The 20351-nt window shown below is 44.4% G+C and overlaps 1 protein-coding gene across 8 annotated transcripts; it reads right to left on the bottom strand.

Moving 5' to 3' along the window:
• Positions 1–159: 159 nt before the first annotated feature.
• On the bottom strand, positions 160–19990 carry IDNK (IDNK gluconokinase). 8 transcript variants are annotated; one of them, XM_053576341.1, is made up of 6 exons: positions 19875–19990; positions 19598–19789; positions 15199–15229; positions 14774–14860; positions 4891–4934; positions 160–2487 (listed from the first exon to the last, which is right to left on the bottom strand). In XM_053576341.1, the coding sequence occupies exons 1-6, from the start codon at positions 19922–19924 to the stop codon at positions 2136–2138; spliced, it is 756 nt and encodes a 251-aa protein (XP_053432316.1). In that variant the 5' UTR covers positions 19925–19990; the 3' UTR covers positions 160–2135. The 8 variants fall into 8 exon arrangements, with proteins under 8 accessions (XP_053432316.1, XP_053432325.1, XP_053432331.1 ...); XM_053576350.1 differs by having other exon boundaries at positions 19607–19789; XM_053576356.1 differs by lacking the exon at positions 19598–19789 and having other exon boundaries at positions 256–2487; positions 19875–19966.
• Between the last annotated feature and the right edge of the window lie 361 nt (positions 19991–20351).

Below are 20351 nucleotides of genomic sequence, written 5' to 3'. Positions count from 1 at the left end.
TGAGCCACTGCGAACCATGTGCCACTTCTTTCCAGGTTAGTAGGGCTGTGCAGGGTTGTGGTCTGGGGAGTAGCCAGTAGTCTGGGGTTGTGGTCTGGGGATGGGCAGGGAGTAGCCTTCCACTACCCTTGCCCCAGGGACATGCTTGAACCCTGGGCTGCTGAAGGGCTGTTGTGTCCCTAACCCCTGGCCACCAGAAGGCAGTGCTAGCTGACACCTCAGCCTCCCTGGGGTGGCATTTGGGAAGGGGAATAGCACTTCTCAATCCATCAGACTCAGCACCTCCTTATTAACTATTTTCTAATGCCATATTTTCTTTACCATCTCAAAATGCAATCAGCTACTAATGAAACTAAGCAAATAACTAATACGAACAATTTAATATAAAAGAGACATGAAAGTAACTTTCTTAATAAACTGGCTGTCAATCTGTACTGCTTGGGCACAACTACAGTAGGTGAACGTGATGGAGTAACTGTATGCTTGTGCCCATCAGCAAATCACTGCAGTGAATGCAGTGATGTTGTGTTGGGGACAAATACACCAAAATTTTCTGAAATGGTAAGCAACTGTTTGTAAAGTTAAAAGGATAATTAAATTCCATTTTATTTATAAGGTTATTACATTCTTGGAAATTTCAATGTATATTAACACTGCAAAAATGATTTTCATGTACATCCAGCTTAGGTACAACTCACACTTACGAATGGGGGTTATTACAGCAAGGCCCCAAGTCAAGCATCCAACTGACATTCCATTGACACTTGTGAGCAGAGGCTATTAGTAGTAACAGGTAAATGTACTCATTCCAACTTACATACAAATTCAACTTAAGAGCAAACCCTCAGAACCTATCTTGTTTGTAACCTGGGGACTGCCTGTAATTATAAACAGGTTTTTCATTTGGTCCTACATGAGTGTCCCCCAGGAAGACACCTGAAGATCTTTTTTTTATTAAGAGATGGGGTCTCACTGTGTTCCCAGGCTGGTCTTGAACTCCTGGGTTCAAGTGATCCTCCTGTATAGCTAGGACTAGAGGCATGCATCACCTTGCCCAGCTTGAAAATCAATTCTTTATTTTGAAGAACTATCCAGGTATTGTACAAAGTCTGCTTAGCATCCTTGGCCTTTGCCCCCTAAATGCCAGTGCCCACACCTCCACCCCATTCATGGCTATCCATCACTGTGACCATTAATATCCCTAGAAATTTCTAAAACAGCTCTTGGGCACGAATACACTAGATGAACACAGGGGAGTACTTGTATATTTGTGCCCATCAGTAGATCACTGTGAATAACAAATGCAGGTGGATGAAGGGCCTTCCTCACAGAACTACTGGCTTTGTTGGCCTCTGGGAGTCTGATAGCAGCTGACCTATAATGTGAAGATGCTGAAGTTTTCCAGATGTCTAGGCTGGACTTGGAGCCCATACAGTCTGTGCTTGCTTTCTATCACATTTTGGAGCTATCTGTTTGCCTGTTCAGAGCCCCATTCTGGAGGACGGGCTTCCATCTACATTTCTTCTTCCCCAGCCTCCAGCACAGTGCCTGGGGGGCCGCAGAATGAGCCAGTATGGAGGTTTCACTTCTGCCACACACGCATCAGGTTCTGCTTTCAACTCAAACTCGCCATTATAGCCTCTAAGGGCTAAACTGTATCTTTGTTATCTAAGGCAGCTCATAAAACAAAAATCACACACAAAAATGTCCTTGAATGACCACAGAACACAGGTCATCTCTCGATAAATCCCACACAGCCTTATGCCCCCAGCATTGGAACACATCAGTGCTTGTTGATTGGAGTTTCATTTATTTGTACAAATGAAGGGGTGACCAAGAAAGTTCTAAATGTGATTTCTGTCATTGATTATAGAATTTCTTCTGATCATTTGATTGTGTGAATTTAAACTACAATTTAAACTTGACTTTTAAAGTTTCCTCTCTTCTCTGGATGTGATTCCTAGGATCAGCATGTGATTCCTAAAAATGCATCCAGAGAGGCCTATCTTAATACTCTGTAGTTCGTTCACCTTAAGAATTTAGAACACAACAAGGGTCAGGAGCCTGGAACAAGTTCTGGGATAGGATAGCAATGGATGCCTAATTCTGTTTGGACCATTGATAAAAAACAATTTTCATTTCATTTTTAGAGTTTCCATAATTGTAGCAATTATTTCTGAGAGATTTTTGTCCACACTTACTTGGATAAAGTTTTCTGGAGCTCCTGGGGGCTCCAGAGTGTCAAACTGGGACTGCAGCAACTGAGAGGGCATAAAATGTCCTTTTCTTTGGAGTAAGCGCCCAGAGATGAGCTCAAATGACCCAGTGAGGTGGACCACCAAGAGCTGGACTTCACCTGGCTTTTCTTCCTTTCCCAACTCCTCAGACTTCAGAGCTGCACCAGCTTTTCCTCGTATTAAGATGTCTCGGTACATTTTCTTCAGGGCCGAACAGGCTAGAACCACACACTGTCCTGAGGCTACATCTCTGTTTAAAAAGGGTGGGGGGTGGTAAGGAACAAAGACATTTAAAATAACTGATGTTAATACTAGGGGAGGACTCCAATCCTACTTCTCCACCAGGGGAAGCCATTAGAAAATGGTGGGTAAGATCAGGCAGTTCTGGTTTTGAGTTAAAGATCTCCCACTTGTGAATTAAGCAATCTTGGAGAAATGCATTCACGATCATGGGCGTCAGGTTTATCATCTGGTAAGTGGGGCTACTCAGGGTATCTGCCCACAGAGCTGCTGTGAGAGGTGCTGGGTACACAGAAGTGCTTAGCAAGCAGTGGTTCTGCCCTAGCGGTGCAGGATGTGGCTCAGCCTCAGTGTGTGAACATGGGGTGGACAGCATGCACCTGCACTGCCCAAACAGCTTGGCTCAGATCCTTTGCAGGTTGTTCAGTGATTTGCATTCTACAACTACTATTTCCTCTGACTCCTACTCTACGGTATGGTGGGAACAACTGGGGGAGCTTCTAGTGCAGAGCTGGAGAAAGCAGGAGAGAGAGGAGTATCAACTTCTGCAAAGACAAGGTGAGAAGGATGTGAGATGTTTCCAGGGATACGTAAGGAAAAAACTGAGCAAGAAATAGAGGCAGCGTGACACAGTACCAATAACGGAAGCCAATGTGGCCAGAAACCACACAGAGTGAGTCACACGCTTCCACCCAGCTACTGTGGGCTGGGATGGGACTGCAGAGTTAAGAAGTGGAGTGCAGGGTGGCGCCTGTGGCTCAGTGAGTAGGGCGCTGGCCCCATATACCGAGAGTGGTGGGTTCAAACCCAGCCCCGGCTGAACTGCAACCAAAAAATTGCCGGGCCTTGTGGTGGGCGCCTGTGGTCCCAGCTGCTTGGGAGGCTGAGGCAGGAGAATCGCTGAAGCCCAAGAGCTAGAGGTTGCTGTGAGTCCTGTGACATCATGGCACTCTACTGAAGGCAGTAAAGTGAGGCTCTGTCTCTACAAAAAAAAAAAAAAAAAGAAGAAGTGGAGTGCAACTGGGCTTGGGTATCTACTAGAAAGTTCTCTTAAGAAATGAGAGTTCTGAAGCACCCCACCACTTTTTTGCAGCCAATAAATGGTATTTGCAAATATAAAAATAATACTAATACACAACATAATGTATCCATTCATGAGACGTTTATACTCAAGTTGAGCAGATGAAATAGACTTAACCGTAGAAAGAAAAAAGTCATTGTGAAAATAAAATTCTAGTTTAGTGAAGGTAAAAAAGCAGTTCTGCTCTTCCAAATGACTCAGAAAAGACAACATAACCAAAAAATAGACAAAGAATAGCAATAGCAATGGACAGTTCACAGAATAAGATACCTCAATGGGCTATAAACCTAGGTGCTTTGGAATCATGGGAGTGCAGTTAACAAGTTTTCATTTCTCACACATCACACTGATAAATTTTTCAGAGATTGACAATAGTTGTGGGGAAGGACAGGAGCAAACAGATCCCCTCATAACAATGGTAATGGTCAGAGTGGACCACGGTAAAGACTATTTGGGAGGCCTCCCCTCTGATCTCACGGCTAAGTTGGACTGGAGACGCAGTGGCTGGAATGTGTCATTGGAAACAAACCTCTATACTGAGCTCCACTCTTCCTGTGGGGTGTGACCTGGAGGTCTGATCCTGCTCTCCTGAGGATCCTCACTACTGCCACCATTTCAGGTTAGTGAGAGTGTTAAGAGACCCAGCTGGCAGGAGTTCTCAAACCCTAAACCCCTAAATCAAAACCTTAAGCCAACAGAAAGATGGGGCTGCCAACCAAGTCAATGGGCCGTGAGAAAAGCAAACTAATTTTTAGTCACAAGTATGTGCTAACTTCATGGGACCCAGATGGGTTTAGGTTGATAAAATATGACTTAATCTTAGGAAGCAAGATTTACAACTCATCCCTTCCTTTTCTTCATCCTCCTTCGTGTCCTGACAAGTGGGGACAGGTCTGTAGATGTGGGGTGATCATGTTAGCTCAGAGGCACGCCACAGAGCCAGGCAATGTGGGATTCCAGCCTGGGTGGCTAATTATTTTCCTTCCAGGTCACAGCTTGAATCAGGGGGAAAATAACAGGGGTGACTAAGATAGTAACAGGTAGGGTAACACTTAGTCCTCATTATAGACTGTAAGTAGGAACTCTGTTTTTACTAATGAAGAAACAGGCTTATGGGAACCAAGTGGCTAATCAAAATTCCCAGTAATCACGAAGCAGACTACATGCTGCCTGTGGATGGCTGAAATAAATGTCACTGTATAGAAGTACATTTGATTCCTGGAGTTCTTTATCATCAGTCAGTTGTGATCTCAAGAGGGTATTTTTTTTTTCTGTACTTTCCGATGGTTTTCTTCACTCGCTGACTAATGCCAGGGTCCAAGGGTTTCTTACCTTAGTAAAATGTCATGCAAGTTGCAGAGCCATGGAATCCTGTCCTGAAATTAAAGCAAACACCAGGTGACTTTTCCAGGCATTGGTTGTTTGTACAGAAACAGTTATATCATGTTCACAAATGTTCGGGTTCAGAGGTTAATGGTTTTGAGGACGAGGCCATGCACAAGGCTGAGGTGCCAATCACTGGGCAGTTAACCTCTCACAACATGTACTTGGTTCAGTTGTCTGTGGTTTTTCTTACAATATTAAAAGTTGCCATAAAGTACCAAGTAGCAGTATGTATCTCTCTCCCTGTCTTGATCTCCCAATTTCGTATGTTTCCCCTGGTTCTGATATGTTTATAAAAATTTACTGAATGTATTCTTTAGTTAACCGATGTCAAATGCAGAGGGGTATCCACCCTTACCATCAACTGTCCCCAGGTCCTAGTCTTCAAACCCTCCAAAATTCAAACTCCCCTTGGACATAGGCATCGTAAGACATTTCTATTTTTGCCAAAAAGAAGATAGAAGAGGTTTACGTAGCACATCCTATAGTGTTTCACCAATAAATCTCCCTGAGACATGTTCTTTTCTTTTTCCCAGGGTAAATCTGATCATTGGTCATAATAAGTTAAAAAAAAACAAAACAAAACTTTTTATTATGGACAATTTAAAACATACTCAAAAGCAGATAAAACAGTACAAAACAAACCTCTGTCTACCAATTTAGAGAGGTTTTAAAGCTTTAGTAATTTTCAACCCATAATTAGTTTTGTTTTTTATACAACCCCCAACTACATCCCGACCTGTGGCTCCCACTACTCTACCAGAAATCCCTTAGGAATCCAAATGTAATAGCTACAAAATTCACACAAGGTAGAAATCAAATGACAACAGCCACAGGGTTACACAAATTTTATCCTAAATGACAGTAGCTATGTAATCCAGGCGAATCCCTACTCAAGCCACAACGCTACTGTCATGCTACACATGGAATCTCAAACTTATCTAACACATGAAATATCTGTTTACGTTGGCTCTTATCTGAGGGCATTTAGCGGGACAAGTATGGCTTTTTGTAAATGCAGTCGCAGGATGAGGCTCACCAGCTCCACATTTGCAGATCATAAAGAACTCTGTCAATGCAGCTAGACTTTATAGGGAGATTTCATGTGCCCTGGAAGCTTTATTACTGGCAAGGTTTTCTAGGGCATCCTGCTTGAAAACTAGATAGTTAGGACAATCTGCGAGGAGAAAAATCAGAGGAATTGTGCTATGTTTATGCCACCTGAGACTACCCTGTAATGTAGTGTTTTCTGGGCTTACAGCAGGGACCAGGGAAGCAGCAGGGATAATTAGCTAGACCAATAGAGGTGTGCAGTATTTTATGATGAAAAAAACTGCCCTGAGGAAAAGCTGCCAATTCAAGCACACATTTGGATTCCCACCCTCTTTTTCCATTTATAATGCTTACTGTGTGCTTAGGGAGACCCAGGCACTGTTCTGGGTGCTTTTGGTTCAGGACCCTACTAGATATGATCACTGTGATTTTTAGTCACTTCTAAGGTACCGTTTGAACTCCTCTGTCTAAATTCCTTTCTCTCTTGTATTCCCCTTGCAATGAGCCAAGCTTTTCTGTCACATTCATGGACTAAAGAGATGAAAAAGTTAATACTGTTCTTTAGGAGCTTTTTTTTTTTTTTTTTGTAGAGACAGAGTCTCACTGTACCGCCCTGGGGTAGAGTGCTGGGGCATCGCATGGCTCACAGCAACCTCTAACTCTTTGGCTTACGCCATTCTCTTGCCTCAGTCTCCCGAGCAGCTGGGACTACAGGCGCCCGCCACAACGCCCGGCTATTTTTTTTTTTTGTTTGGCCGGGGCTGGGTTTGAACCCGCCACCCCTCGGCATATGGGGCCGGCGCCCTACTCACTAAGCCACAGGCGCCGCCCTAGGAGCTTTTGTTTTTTAACTTCTTGGATCTATTTTCTGAAACTGCCCCTCTAACAGAAGGTTGCAATGGAAGAGGGTGACCGGGCCTTGAAGCCTCACATCAACAGGGAAAGGTTCTACTTCCTACCCTGGGATTCAGTCCTATAAAGTGATGGCATCTACAGGCCTGCAGGAAGGGAAGCACCAGCCGCTTACTTGGTAAAGTGGTATAATAAGCATTTAGCTGACTGATTTCTAACTCTTGAGTGTGTTTTACATGAAAATGGGGGCATGTGGCTTCTCACAGAAGTGATGTCAACTCCTATAAAGCTAATGGGTCACGGGACCCATCTTCTTATAGCAAATCGGGGCCACAGCAAGGTACTTTCCTAAGGACTTGGAAATAAAACTGTTTTCTAAGGATTACATTTAAAGACCAGCAGTTGATGGAAAGGAGCAGAGATGTATAGGATCATGTGAAGGAGCAGGAATGACTCACAGGCTAGTGAGACATGACTGTGTAACAATACTGTTACACACCTAACAGGAGCACAGCCATCTCTTAGAGGCTGCGTGGGCAGGGAGCCCAGGTCAGAGTGCTGAAGACTGAATGGTGAATAAGCACTGCCAAGAGGACATGGATTCTTGGCCATTGGAAGGTCAAGACTTCTTCCTACTGATAGGATGTATGGTCTTGACCACTAGAAACTTTGGTTCTAACTCCCATGTTTACTAAGAAACCTTTCAGTTGTATGAGGGTTTCTGAAAATGTGTGTATCAGATTGACCTGAGTGTTGTGGGCCATGTGACAACTTAGGTTTCTCTTGGTAAATTAATCAACTGGCAGTTTGGTGACCAGCAACCTTGTAAACCTGATTGGGGGTGTCTCACATGAGGGATGAACTCATGTTCAATGTGGGGCGGGCAAGATGGAGCACCAGCAGGGGTCGTCATGACCGGGTGGTCAGCCCGCCTTTCCCACAACAAAACCCTTCTCATTGTGCAAGTCTCTCAGTGAAATTTCACTTAAAATCCTGAGATTAGTGCTATGTACTGTTGCTCTTCATTCAGCAAGAAGAATGTTTGGTTTAGAAGAGGAGGTTTGGAAGGCTCCAAAGGATCGAAGGCTAGTTTATACATTCCATACCTACTTAGGATTCAAGGGGCAATTCTAACCATGAATTAGAACTCAAAGATGAATACACAACAAAAAAATTGTTTTCTTGGCATATATAAATGTTTATAATGGGTGCTGAATGGACCGAGGGAAGAACATGTGTTTAGATGCTGGTACTTCTCCTGTTAGCAGAAGGACAGACTTGGGCTTATTATTTTGCACAGATTATACATTTCCTCTGTCCCACATGCACAGACGTTTTTATTCTTTGTGCTGTGGAAATGGATATCAGTCTTTGTATTATTTTATTTTATTTTATTTATTTTTTTTTTTTTGTAGAGACAGAGTCTCACTTTATGGCCCTCAGTAGAGTGCCGTGGCCTCACACAGCTCACAGCAACCTCCAACTCCTGGGCTTCAGCGATTCTCTTGCCTCAGCCTCCCAAGTAGCTGGGACTACAGGCGCCCGCCACAACGCCCGGCTATTTTTTGGTTGCAGTTAAGCTGGGGCCGGGTTTGAACCCGCCACCCTCGGTATATGGGGCCGGCACCCTACCGACTGAGCCACAGGCGCCGCCCAAGTCTTTGTATTATTTTACAGCTTAGGAAGCAAATATGTGATTTCATTAAGCTGAGTGTTGACTATTCATTATATTTTCCACATGCCTAAAATATTTCATATTTTAGGAATGAAATGGACAGATTAAAAATAACAGAAAATATGTTTGGGTAGTAAGTTTTCTAGTTTGTGTACAAGGAAAGAGAGCTTTACTTTGAATCCATGCTTTTTAAAAATTGTTTTAATAGTGCCTTAATAGATGCTTTAGTCAATAAAGCATGTTGTTTCTTTTATTAACAAAAATTGATGCTTTCAGATGCTTGCCCTGTCAGAATTTATGGCACACCAAATGACCACGTGCCACCAGAAAGAACTGTGCACATCAGTCACAAAAAAAAAAATGAGAGAAAGTTGGAGACAAAGAAAAGCACTTTGAACTTTTATTTCTGACATTTCTAAATAGTGAATCATAATTAAATGACTGGCATCTTTCCTTGGAGGCCTCATGAGGCCACAAAGAGAAGAGTTTTTCCAAGGCAGCACCAGTGTGGAAATCAGAATTCTCATTCCTGACCTACTGCAAGCCAGGCCAGTCTTCAAGCCAGTGCCTTGAAAACTCTAAGGCGTAGGCCCCTATGGTGCATGTGCTTAGGGGGAGTGCCCTCTCTCCTTGCTATTTTCACTCTCCCCTTTGCTCTGTAATTAACCAGATGAATTGTGAATCATTTTCTGGGTAAATTATCAGGACTTTTTAACACAGTAGGAAAAGTATGGCCCTGGGTGACTCCTCTCACTGTGTGACTTTGTACGTTACTTAACTTTTCTGTGCCTTCATTGTTCATCTGTAAAATGGGGATTGCATGGTTTATTGACCTGCTTTGGAATTTCAATAAGAAAAAGAATAAACTCCATTTTAAACATTATTGTTGTTTTTTTTTGAGACAGAGCCTCAAGCTGTCACCCTGGGTAGAGTGCTGTGGCATCACAGCTCACAGCAACCTCCAACTCCTGGGCTCAAGCGATTCTCCTGCCTCTGCCTCCCAGCCTCTGCCTCCCAAGTAGCTGGGACTACAGGTGCCCGCCACAACACCAGCTATTTTTTGGTTGCAGCCATTGTTGTTTGGCGGGCCTGGGCTGGATTTGAACCTGCCAGCTCAGGTCTATGTGGCTGGCGCCTTAGCCGCTTGAGCCACAGGGGCTGAGCCATTATTTTTGTTTTATAATAGCACAATTCACAATTGCAAAGATGTAGAAACAACCTAAATGGATTAATAAATTGTTGTGTATGTATACCATGGAATACCATTCAGCCATAAAAAAGATGGTGATCTAGTATCTTTTGTAACAGCCTGGATGGAACTAGAGACTATTGTCCTAAGTATTGCAAGAAAGGGAAAAGAAACACCACATGTACTCAGTACTAAATTGGAACTAGTTGATCAACCCTTATGTACATATATGGAAAATGCAAAGGAAATTAGGAAGTATGGGATGGGGTAGGGTAAAGTCACATCTAATTGGTGCAATGCAAATTTTCTGGTTGAAGGGCACACTTACAATCTTATCTGAAAATGTACAAAAGCAAAATGTATAATCACAATGTGCGTACTCCTATATTTCTGAAATTTAAAAAAAGTTTAAAAACCTATTTTCGCTTATTTAATAGCTGAAATAAACAGTATTTATTTCCTACCTTGAATTTTTTTTAGGAGTTTTAACTTATTATTAATTTGGTAGATACTGGGCTTTAATTCTAGTAACACTAAATACTAATAGGTGCAGACCACTGTATTGAGCATTGGGGTACAAATATGAACAGTGGGGCGGGGTTGGTTCTTTTCCCCAAAGGGAACACAGCTTGATGGAAGAGACAGAGGAGCAGGTGATGAATTAGATTACCTAGGGGAGTGACAAGGGCTGTGCAAGAGATACTGAGAAGAGCCATAAGGAATATACCGAGTAGGGGGAGGGGCTAATTTTAATGAAGCCTTGGGAAGATAAAGAGGATTTCAACTAAAGAAGGGCCTGCCAAACAGAGGGAAGGGATAATCTAAGACTGGGAGCATCAAAGATTATATATGGAGATGTAAGTAAACAGAAGAGGTGCTTAGTGATGATGAACAGGAGCTTTAGGAGCTGGGGACATCGTTAGGACTAGAGGGTCAAGACCTTGAGTGACCTGGGGAGGAGTGGTGATCTCACTGTGAAGGTGTAAGGAAGGACTGGGACTCATGAGCTCCCCATTGTATGTTCATAATATTTATGAAGAAAGGAAATGATGGCAATCTCTTCACAGATGAAGAAATTGGAACAAGAAGAAAGAGGTGTTAGAGCAAATTCCCTGAGCTTTGTGTCTTCCAAATAGTTACTGTGGATGATATAATAAATTATGAAAGTCAAATACGCACAAAAGTCTTAGGAGAAGGAGAGGAGAAAACAGCCCATATTAGCACCGCTGCCTCTAGCTCTGATGTTCAAAATCATCTAACTTTGATAGTCCTACATGCAAGGATTGAGGGGTGTAGTATAGACCTCAGCCCCTGCCCAGTGCCTGGAGGTGAGCACAATAAGTGAAAAACATTCTACCAGGAGTTAAATCAGAATATCATGAGGCCAGAGGAAGCTTCTCTGCCTATGGTTGCAGTGATCTGATGGAAACATGTAGAGAAATGAAGGGCAAAGGGAGAAGAGAGGAACTGGCGGTGGTAGAGTTATGTCCAGTGTTGGTGGGGGAGGCAAGAGTGGTAGGGAAAAGGAGGAATTGCCTTTGCCTAGTACAAAAATTAATTTAAGTACATAGCAATAAAGAATGTATATTGAAAGAATATATGCCCCTCCCCCATAAAAAAGGGAAGAAAAACTCCAAAATTCAATTAGTAGGTATTTGGAAGATGAGATAAATCAAGGATATATTCAGTGAAAAAAAAATTCAGTACTTTCCAGGTGTTCTATGCAGGCCAAATATTATATTTATAATCAGAAGGAAAACATTATTTTCAAAAAAGTCTTATTTTTTTAAAAGGACTTTGAAGTTTCCTCAGGAGTCACTGTAGGCTCAGATGAGACAGTGTGGGTCTTATGGAGACATAGGGGAGACTCACTGACCACAGCTTTTCAAGTCTTTAATGTCATTGTGTTAGTAATTTATCACAGCCTGGGTGGAACAGCTTTCTAGACTGGAGCTGGCCAACACAGCTTTCTGCAGAGATGGAAATGTTTATAGCTGTGCTGTCCCGTATGGTAGCCACCAGCCACACAGGGCTACTGAGCTTTTGAAATGTGGCTGGTGCAACCCAAGAACTGGATTTTACATTTAATTTAATTTAATTAATTTATATTTAAATAATCTTATGGAGCCATTGATACCTTCAGCTAAGACCTCAGCCCTGAGCCTGCTGAGCACAAAGCCCTCCCTAAATGCTCCCTAGACTCTTCCCCAAGGCAGAACCTGGGCCCCTGCCTTGGACAATTTTTACTTACTATCATGGGTCCCCGGTCAGGGCAGGACTGGGTAACTCATGGGTTTTTGTAAAGACTGTAAACCATCTTTGGTTCTACCTCTTTCTCTCCCTGTTTTGGCTGTCTTTAAAGGCTGCCTAACTTGCAGTTTTTCCTGAAAATTTTTAGTAAGTAACTCAGGTTTCTCCCAGTTCCTTTTCTCCTATACATAAATTCCTCTTCTGGATTCTACCACACCCACACCCACACCCACACTTCTATCCATACAGATGCTTAACAAGCATCACTTGTGTTGGGAGGCCTAGGGCAGCCACACGTGAACCTTCCCTCCCTAACCTCCCCTCCTCCTCTCCTAACACAAAGAAACAAAGAATCTGGATAGCCCACCCTCTGAGACCTTTGTGCCAAAGGACCCTAACTTCCAAGGCAAGCTGTGAAATTTGCCCACCCCTCTATGGCCTCACATAAAAGGGTCTGTAACTGCCCACCTGCACCCACCCCTCCAATAGACTGCGCAGCCCAGGCTTATCACCCTCCTCTTTCAGTAAACCTGGCCTGAACATCTCCATTGTGGCCTCCTCTCTGGGTGCCACCGCTTACATCTTTCGACTTGTGCACTTGACTGTAGAAATGCCAGTTTATAAAATCCATCCATCTGGGTTGCTTTACTTCGTTCTTTAACTTACAGTTTATTTGTACTCACTCAAGAGGAAAAATAACTCAGGCGACAGTCACATCTTCCACACTTCATAGAAATGATGTATGTTTATGCCCATACATGGTTTATGTTGTGTGTATTATTATCAATAAGAACAATAGTGCTATTTATTGAATGCTTGGGTACTTTTCTGTGCCCTTTTTTTTTTTTGCATTATTTCATTTAACCTTCCCAAGAACCCAATGAAATACATCCTGTTACTATGAAACTAATTTAGGGTTTTCACATGAAAGCTATAACCCAGTTACAACCTAAGAATAGGAGGAAGGGGGAAAGGGAGGGGAGGGAGGAGGGAGGTGGGTAGAGGGAAGGGGATTGATGGGATTACACCAGCGGTGCATCTTACAAGGGTATATGTGAAACTTGGTAAATGGTCTGTGAAGCTAGAGAATGATGCCCCATGATCATATCAATGTGCACAGCTATGATTTAATAAAAAAAAAAAAGAAAAAAAATGTTACTGGAAAAAAAAAAAGAAATACATCCTGTTACCATTTCTTCTTCACAGGAGGAAAGTGAGCCCAGAGAGACAGCCCCCTGTCAAAGGTCACACAAGCCTGGTGGTGGAGACAGATTGCCTATGTTTATCATCTCTAATATAGTATAATATTATGTTTAAATTATTACTCTATAAATCTTTGATAGTTCCCTTTCCCTATCTCCTAAACTCTGTTGCAACACTAATTTTGGTCGCTCAAAGCATGAACCATTGCAAACTCAAGCTGTACCCCCTCAAACAAAGGCATGTGTAACCTCCAGGTGCTTTAGAATAGACCTAATAGTGGTTGCTGGCTCAAGTTCTTCCAGGCAGAAAAAAAGGGAAGATAGAGAAACAAAGCACCACTGGGGTGAGCTGGGCCAAGCCACTAAAAGTGAAAACAACAGTGTTGGTCTTTGACCAGTGCCATTTGGACACACTTAGTGCATGGATCTAAGTGCCCCAGAGCAGCCCTCGCCCTGCCCCTGCAGTCTGTCCTGAGCGACAGGTAGCTCTGCCAGCGAATCTGTGGTTTGGAAGTCTGGTTTGAGAAAGACACTCTGTTGTGGCGGGCTCCTGTTGTCCCAGCTGCTCGGGAGACTGAGGCAAGAGAATCGTGTAAGCCCAAGAGTTAGAGGTTGCTGTGAGCCGTTTGACGCCACGGCACTCTACCTGAGGGCGGTACAGTGAGACTCTGTCTCTACAAAAAAAAAAAAAAAAAAAAAAAGAAAGAAAATAATTGAGAAAGACACTCTCATGGCCCTGCATGCAGGAAAGTGCTATTCATTCATTCATTCAAAGACACGCCCCAAGGTTTTTGTGACATTTGCTGGGGGTGGGTGGGTGGGGCTTGGGGATACAATGATTAGCGGAAATGCCTGCAGTCCCTGCCCTTTTGGGTGTAAAGTCTAGTTGCAGAGAGAAACATTAATCAGTCTCATACCACCAACTGTTGAGGTACAATTGGGACAGGGCAACAAACTGTTAGGGTGTTAGGGGAGCTCAGCAGAGAGGTTTTACTTACATCAGTCAGTGAGGGCTTTTACTTACGGAAGTCAGTGAGATTTGAAGGATGAGCAGGGCAAGCTCAGAAAGAGGGGAACAGGCATACAAGGCCTGGTGGGGAGGAGCATTGCAGTAGGAGGCACAGAGAGGGGCAGGGTGGCTTCCTGGAGACGGGAGCGGAGGCTGGACTACACACGTTTAGAGGTTTAGGTGTTTGGCCTTGACCCTGAGATCAGTGGGAAGCCTCCAAGGGTCTTAGAAGAGTAGATATGGCTAGATTTGGATTTTCAAAGATCACTCTGGCTATTGGGTGGATGCCAGTATATGGTGATGGTAGTAGACTGATGGGATCTGGAAGAGAAGATGATGAACTTCCCCAATCACAAGGTACAGGGGAACCCCTGCCCTCTTGGGGATTACATTCTGTAGATTAAAATCCTGCAACAGGTGTTTTGGCAGTCCCTGCCCAAGCTGGGGCAGAGGGTGGCATTGCTCCTGGTGCCAAGTTCAGACAGAAAGAGCTCCTGTACGTGGGTTGACTCATGACTCAGAAACTCGACTACACCAAGGGCTGCAGAGCCCTGTATCACCCTGGTGGAATATGTACGTTGGACGAAGACAGTGAATGGTACCTGGTCATTCAGCGGAATCCCTCTTCCCATCTTCACTTGATTTTCCTCCGGGTGGTAGTCATCCGCGTCATAGAATTTCCATCCTAGCTTTAGAATAAAGTTAAAAAGTATGTGTATGCAGGCAGTTGGACCCCTGTGACAGCCACCATAGGGTTACTAATACTAACGGGCAGCTATAGAGACAATACTACCTCCCTCTGCCCCCATCATCCCTGAGGATGACCCCCAGCAGTGGAGGGCCTTGCCATGCTATTTCACCCCTGTGGCTGGGCTAATGTAGCCCCTTTATTCATTTGTCACCATTTGTAATCACCAAGGGTTAAAAGTCATATGGAGGTGTCTACTACAGCCCAGAAGAAAAATAGAGAAGTAACAAGACAAGAACATAAGGGGTCATGCACTGAGGAGGCATGAGAGCAGGTTACCTTGGATGCCAGCTGGGCGCCCACTGTCGATCTGTTGAGAGGACACAGGTTTTTCCATTACTGCCCTTGCCCAATATGTGGCACTTTGTTCCACACAAGGATGCCCAGGAAAGAGAAGCTGTCCTAGCCAATATTAAAATGCCAATCACCATTGGCATTGGCTACAGCAGTGCTGCCGAAATTGGCCTTAGTTGTTCTTGAGGAATGCCCATGAAGAAATAATAAGCCAGCTACCACTATTTCACTTTCAAAGGTGATATATAAGATCTCATTAAACCCTGAAGTTTTTTCCTCAATAATCAATTTTTTGGTCTCTGTTGCATAGATGTTTATTTTTTGAGAGAAAACACCGCCTTAATAAGTGATAAAATTCTATTGAGGATACTGGAGGGAAGGGTCTGATGGAGGATTTTATCTCTGATAGCACTCATGCAAAGTTCAGGGGGATGATAAAAGCATAAGAACACTGCCTGGGGTTTAAGAGAGACGTAAAGGACATGGGTCAAAGACTGAAGGATAACCATCCCTTGTTAAGATCAGGAGGTAAGTGCTCTCTGTGCAAAGCATCTGGTAATGATCTGTTCATACCCTTACTGGGGTAAAAGGTTTGGATCTCAGAACTACAGTTTCGGCCTACAGTTGCCTTCTGCCACTAAATAACTGTGTGTTCCTGGGCCAGGCACCTATTCCTCTAAACCTCAGTTGTCTCACCCGCAACGCAAGGGAACAGAGCTGCATTGTTTACCCATCCAGCTCCATTTCATGCAGTCAATCTTTATTGAGCACTTCTAGTTCCCAGGATATAATGGTGAGCCCACTGAGACACTGTCTCAGCCATCTCAAGGTGTACAGTCTAGCACCATAGGGTAGGGGTGGAAGACAATGATACAAGAGGTGCTTTCCAGCTCTCAATTTCTAAAATGTTGCCCAAATGCCAATTATTTAAGTATCATCTTCATAATTTTTACTCCATCTCCATGCCATTTCATCATGCCCCCTCCCTCTCTGAAGTCTTGCATACTGCCTCTACAATTATATACTTGGTATTTTTATTGAATTGCTTCACTTTTAAAAATTAAATGTGTTAAAGAAGGAAACTCTTTCTTTCCCTTATGCAAGAAGCTATCACGTGCCTGAAACAAAAAGTAATCAAAAAGGTGTATAGGAAAACAAAAAATGTGATTCCATTCTAGTTGGATACTATTGCCTAACAAGGATCCTGTCTCTCTTTTGTTGAAAGGTATCAGAAAGGTGTTAAAGACGCATTTGTACCAGACCAAGACTGGCTCCTTGATGTAACCAAAGGATTCAAAGAGCACTGACATCCTTCCCATTATGTTCAGTCTACTAAAGGCTGCAAAGGGAGATGGGTTGCAGCTAAGTGATGAATAAACCCTCCCAGCCAAAATCCAGAGCTCGTGAAGCCAGAGGTGTGCATAACAGAAATCACACTCAAGACGAAGTTAGATTGGCCATGAATGAACATGCCAACCACCATCAGCACCCGAAATTTACAAGTAGAGCTACATAGCTTTAGATGTAGATTGCAGAAAGAAAAAGCTACTGTCTGCTGCTCTATCCAAACCTTTTAAACTAGAGAACATGGTGGCGCCTGTGGCTCAAAGGAGTAGAGCGCCAGCCCCACATACCAGAGGTGGTGGGTTCAAACCCAGCCCCAGCCAAAAACTGCAAAAAAAAAAAAAATAATAATAATAATAAATAAATAAATAAATAAACTAGAGAACATGGAAATATGCACAGGGGTCTTGGCTGAAATAAGGAACAGTGCTTGCCCCTTGGGTCAGACCCAAGCCTTATAAAACAAGGTTTGGAGTACTACTATCTCCCAGTGGGTTGGTCTAAATCAGGAACAAGGGACTTATAAAGGAGGCCAGTGGGGAGAGGAAGGGAGGCAGAATAAATGAGAAACATATTTCAAAGAGCTTGTTCCAACAGTGGAGGGAAGGAAACCTAGAAAGGGATGTAAAGAAAACTAACACTGTCACCAGTGGAAATGGCTGCCATCTTTCATTCATTCATTAAATCAACAAATATTTATTAGTGGTACCCGTAGGTCAGTGGGTAGGACACAGGCCACATACACTGAGGCTGGCGGGTTCGAACCTGGCCCGGGCCAGCTAAAGCAACAATGACAACTGCAACAAAAAAATAGCTGGGCATTGTGGCAGGTGCCTGTAGTCCCAGCTACTTGGGAGGCAGAGGCAAGACAATTGTGTAAGCCCAACAGTTTGAGGCTGCTCTGAGCTGTGACGCCATAGCAGTCTACCAAGGGCGACATAGTGAGACTCCATCTCAAAACAAAACAAAAAAAGCCCCAAATATTTATTGAGAACTCACTATGTATATCCCAGGCAATGTTCTAGACACAAACTATTTTGCATTGGTAAATAAAAGAGAAAGGATCCATTACATTCTGGTGGGGCAAGGAGGAACAGTGAACATAGTAAATAAATAAACTTAAGTACTTAAGGTTAGGTTATTTTAACACTTTGTTTGTTTTAAAGAAACATACAGTCTACTCTGTTGCCCAGGCTGGAGTGCAGTAGGGTTATCATAGTTCACTGTAACTTTGAACTACTCAGCTCAAGGAATCCTCCCACTTTACCTACCTAAGTAGCTAGGACTACAAGTATATGCTACCATGTCCAGCTAATTTTTTGTAAAGGCGAGGTCTCACTGTCACTTGAATGCCTGGCCTTAAGTACTTTTCCCACCTTGACCTCCCCAAATGCTGGGATTACAGGCATGAACCACCATGTACCACTAACAGTGTTCTAAATGGAGTCTTTTTATTTTGACACTATTTTTCCCTTAAGGCATTAAGCTGCGACAAATACTTTTTCAAACACTATGGAGTATAAAAAAATCTTGCAGGGCTCCCAAAATGGTTCACAAAAGTCACTAAAGAATGCAATGTTGCTACATCCAATGGTCAATATAATCAAGTCTCGGTTTTTTATTACTCAGCTAGTCAGGGACATTTGACCAATCTCCCCAACCTTCTACTATCAGAGAGCCTCAAGGCCCAGTCCTTGGACAGCTTCTTGTTTACATTCACTCTTTTGGTGATCTCAATGTCTTAGGTCTTTAAATATATTAACGCACCAATGATTCCTATATTTACATTTAAAGTCCCTCTCCTATGAATGCTGGACTTGGATATTCAACCACCCCCAGACAAATTCACTGGATGACTGATCAGCACGTCTAACTCACCATATCCCACACTGAGCTTCTAAGATTTTCTTCCAGATCTGTTCTTTCTAATGTTCCCCATCTCAGACGGTAGCAACTCCCTTCTTCCAACTACCCAGCCCTAAAATCTCGAACCATCCTGGACTCCTCTCTCCCTCTCTTTGAGGGCAGATATTTATCTGTCCTGTTCCCTATATGACAATGAAATACGCAGAGGAAGGACTGAGCTCCATGAATAGTTACTGAATACATGGATATCACAAGCTGTAAATCACAGGCTTGGACTCTCCTCATCTGATCTAAGGCTCAGAGGAGTGAACAAATTGTCCAAGTACACACAGCAACATAGCAGTGGAACTAAGCAGAGTCCCAAAACCTTGGACTCTTAGCTCTTGCTAATCACACCATGGCAACGGTTTTACATTCTCCAATTTCTCCAGACCATACAACAGCTAGAAATTTCGGGGCTCTATGTTTTATTTCAATTTAAGTTAAAGATTTTTTGTCTTTGAGGCTAAGAATCCTCTAATAATTTTGGAAAGCTAAATTCACCTACTTGGCATAGGAGTTGTTGGGGCTCAGAAAACCAAACGGACTACACCCGACTACATGGGCAGTTCCTGATTCAGAAAATTTTAGAAGGTCACTGTAGGTCTTTGAAGGCTACTATGTTTTTAGTTGATTAAGTTCTGTGTTTTGCTATCAGCAGTTCAATGGCACAGTAGTTGTCTCTTCTGATAGAGAACACAAATTAGATTTTGGTCTAATCAGGAAACCAAAGGCCAACTTCCCAATCCTTGAGTTCGCCAGACAGGGCTGGGTGGAACCTGTGTGGTTTTCAGAACTCTCTCCTTCCTTTCCAAACCCTCAGGAGCCATCCTTCATATTAACACTGTCTCCTTCCAGTTTAAGCTGAGAAATGCTGAGCAAAGAAAATGGAAAACAATAGAGCAGACAGTTAATTCACTTTCCAAGATCTAAACAGAAACGTCCAGAGCCTGACAGGAGGGGGCAGCCGCATGGTCTGAGCAGCTCCTCAAAGGTCAGCAGGGGGCTGCGATGCGCTTTGCCTCCTTGCTTTGGCCTCTCACCTTCCCACATTTTCTGCCCTGACGCCCCGAAACCCGAGCACTAGTGACCGCGCGAGCCACTGTAGGTGCTGAATGGCACGGTCGTTCCTCACCCTGCCAACCTTTCACTCTTTGCGTCCTCGCAGGCGCCTCCTACAACGGGCCTTCCCGGCCCGGAGTCGCTGGAGCCTGCCGGTTTCACAGTCGGAGAGCCCGGGTCGCGGAGGGGGTCCCGGCCCGGCGCCCGAGGACGAGCAGGCTGGCGTGGGGAGGAGCGGCAGGGGCCGCGAGCCTTGGCTTCCCACCTGCGAGGGAAGGCGGAGGCTCCCTGGGGTTCCCCATCCCTACTCCCCGCCCCGCGCCCACCCACCCCGCGTCCTGCGGACCTACTTCCCCGAGCCGCTCACGCCCATCACCAGCAGCGCGTCGGGCGCCGCCATGGCCCGGGCCGCTCCTTCCTGTCGCCTTCCCAGCCCGGCCCGCCCCGCTTTCCGGGCACCGCGAGGGCGGCCCCGCCCCCCGCCGTCCGCTGCAGCGCCCCGCGGCCTCCCCTCCGTCACGCGTCCCGCCCCCTCCCCGCCATCCTGCGCCCTCTGCCGCCTCCCCAGTCCCTGGTTCCACCGGGAAGTGCAGCGCTCCGGGTCTGGGCTGGGGGGTGGTGGTGGGGAGCGCCCGGCCCTCCCCCTCACCCCCGCGTTCTCCTCCTCCGGCCTCTCTCCCTTGCAGGGGACCTCAGCTCGCCCTGGCCGGCCGGCCCTCCTCCACCCATGGATGCAGCATTCATTCATTTATTTTTAAAAACGTTCTTGTAAATAGCATGACCAGAAAATAGACTCACGTTCTCAAACCAGGCAGCAATAGCAGCTC

The sequence above is a fragment of the Nycticebus coucang genome, chromosome 2 (genome assembly GCF_027406575.1).
Source record: "Nycticebus coucang isolate mNycCou1 chromosome 2, mNycCou1.pri, whole genome shotgun sequence".
Classification (NCBI taxonomy): Eukaryota; Metazoa; Chordata; class Mammalia; order Primates; family Lorisidae; genus Nycticebus; species Nycticebus coucang.
This window is presented reverse-complemented; position numbering and strand designations above follow the sequence as displayed.

What these genes read in the sequence shown, in the direction of transcription:
- IDNK (XM_053576341.1), bottom strand. Translation starts at nt 19,924, where the DNA reads ATGGCGGCGCCCGACGCGCTGCTGGTGATGGGCGTGAGCGGCTCGGGG. An exon ending in GCGCCCAGCTGGCATCCAAG is followed by an intron (nt 14,861 to 15,198) that starts GTAACCTGCTCT and finishes TTTATTCTAAAG; the next exon opens with CTAGGATGGAAATTCTATGA. An exon ending in GGATTCCGCTGAATGACCAG is followed by an intron (nt 4,935 to 14,773) that starts GTACCATTCACT and finishes CTTTAATTTCAG; the next exon opens with GACAGGATTCCATGGCTCTG.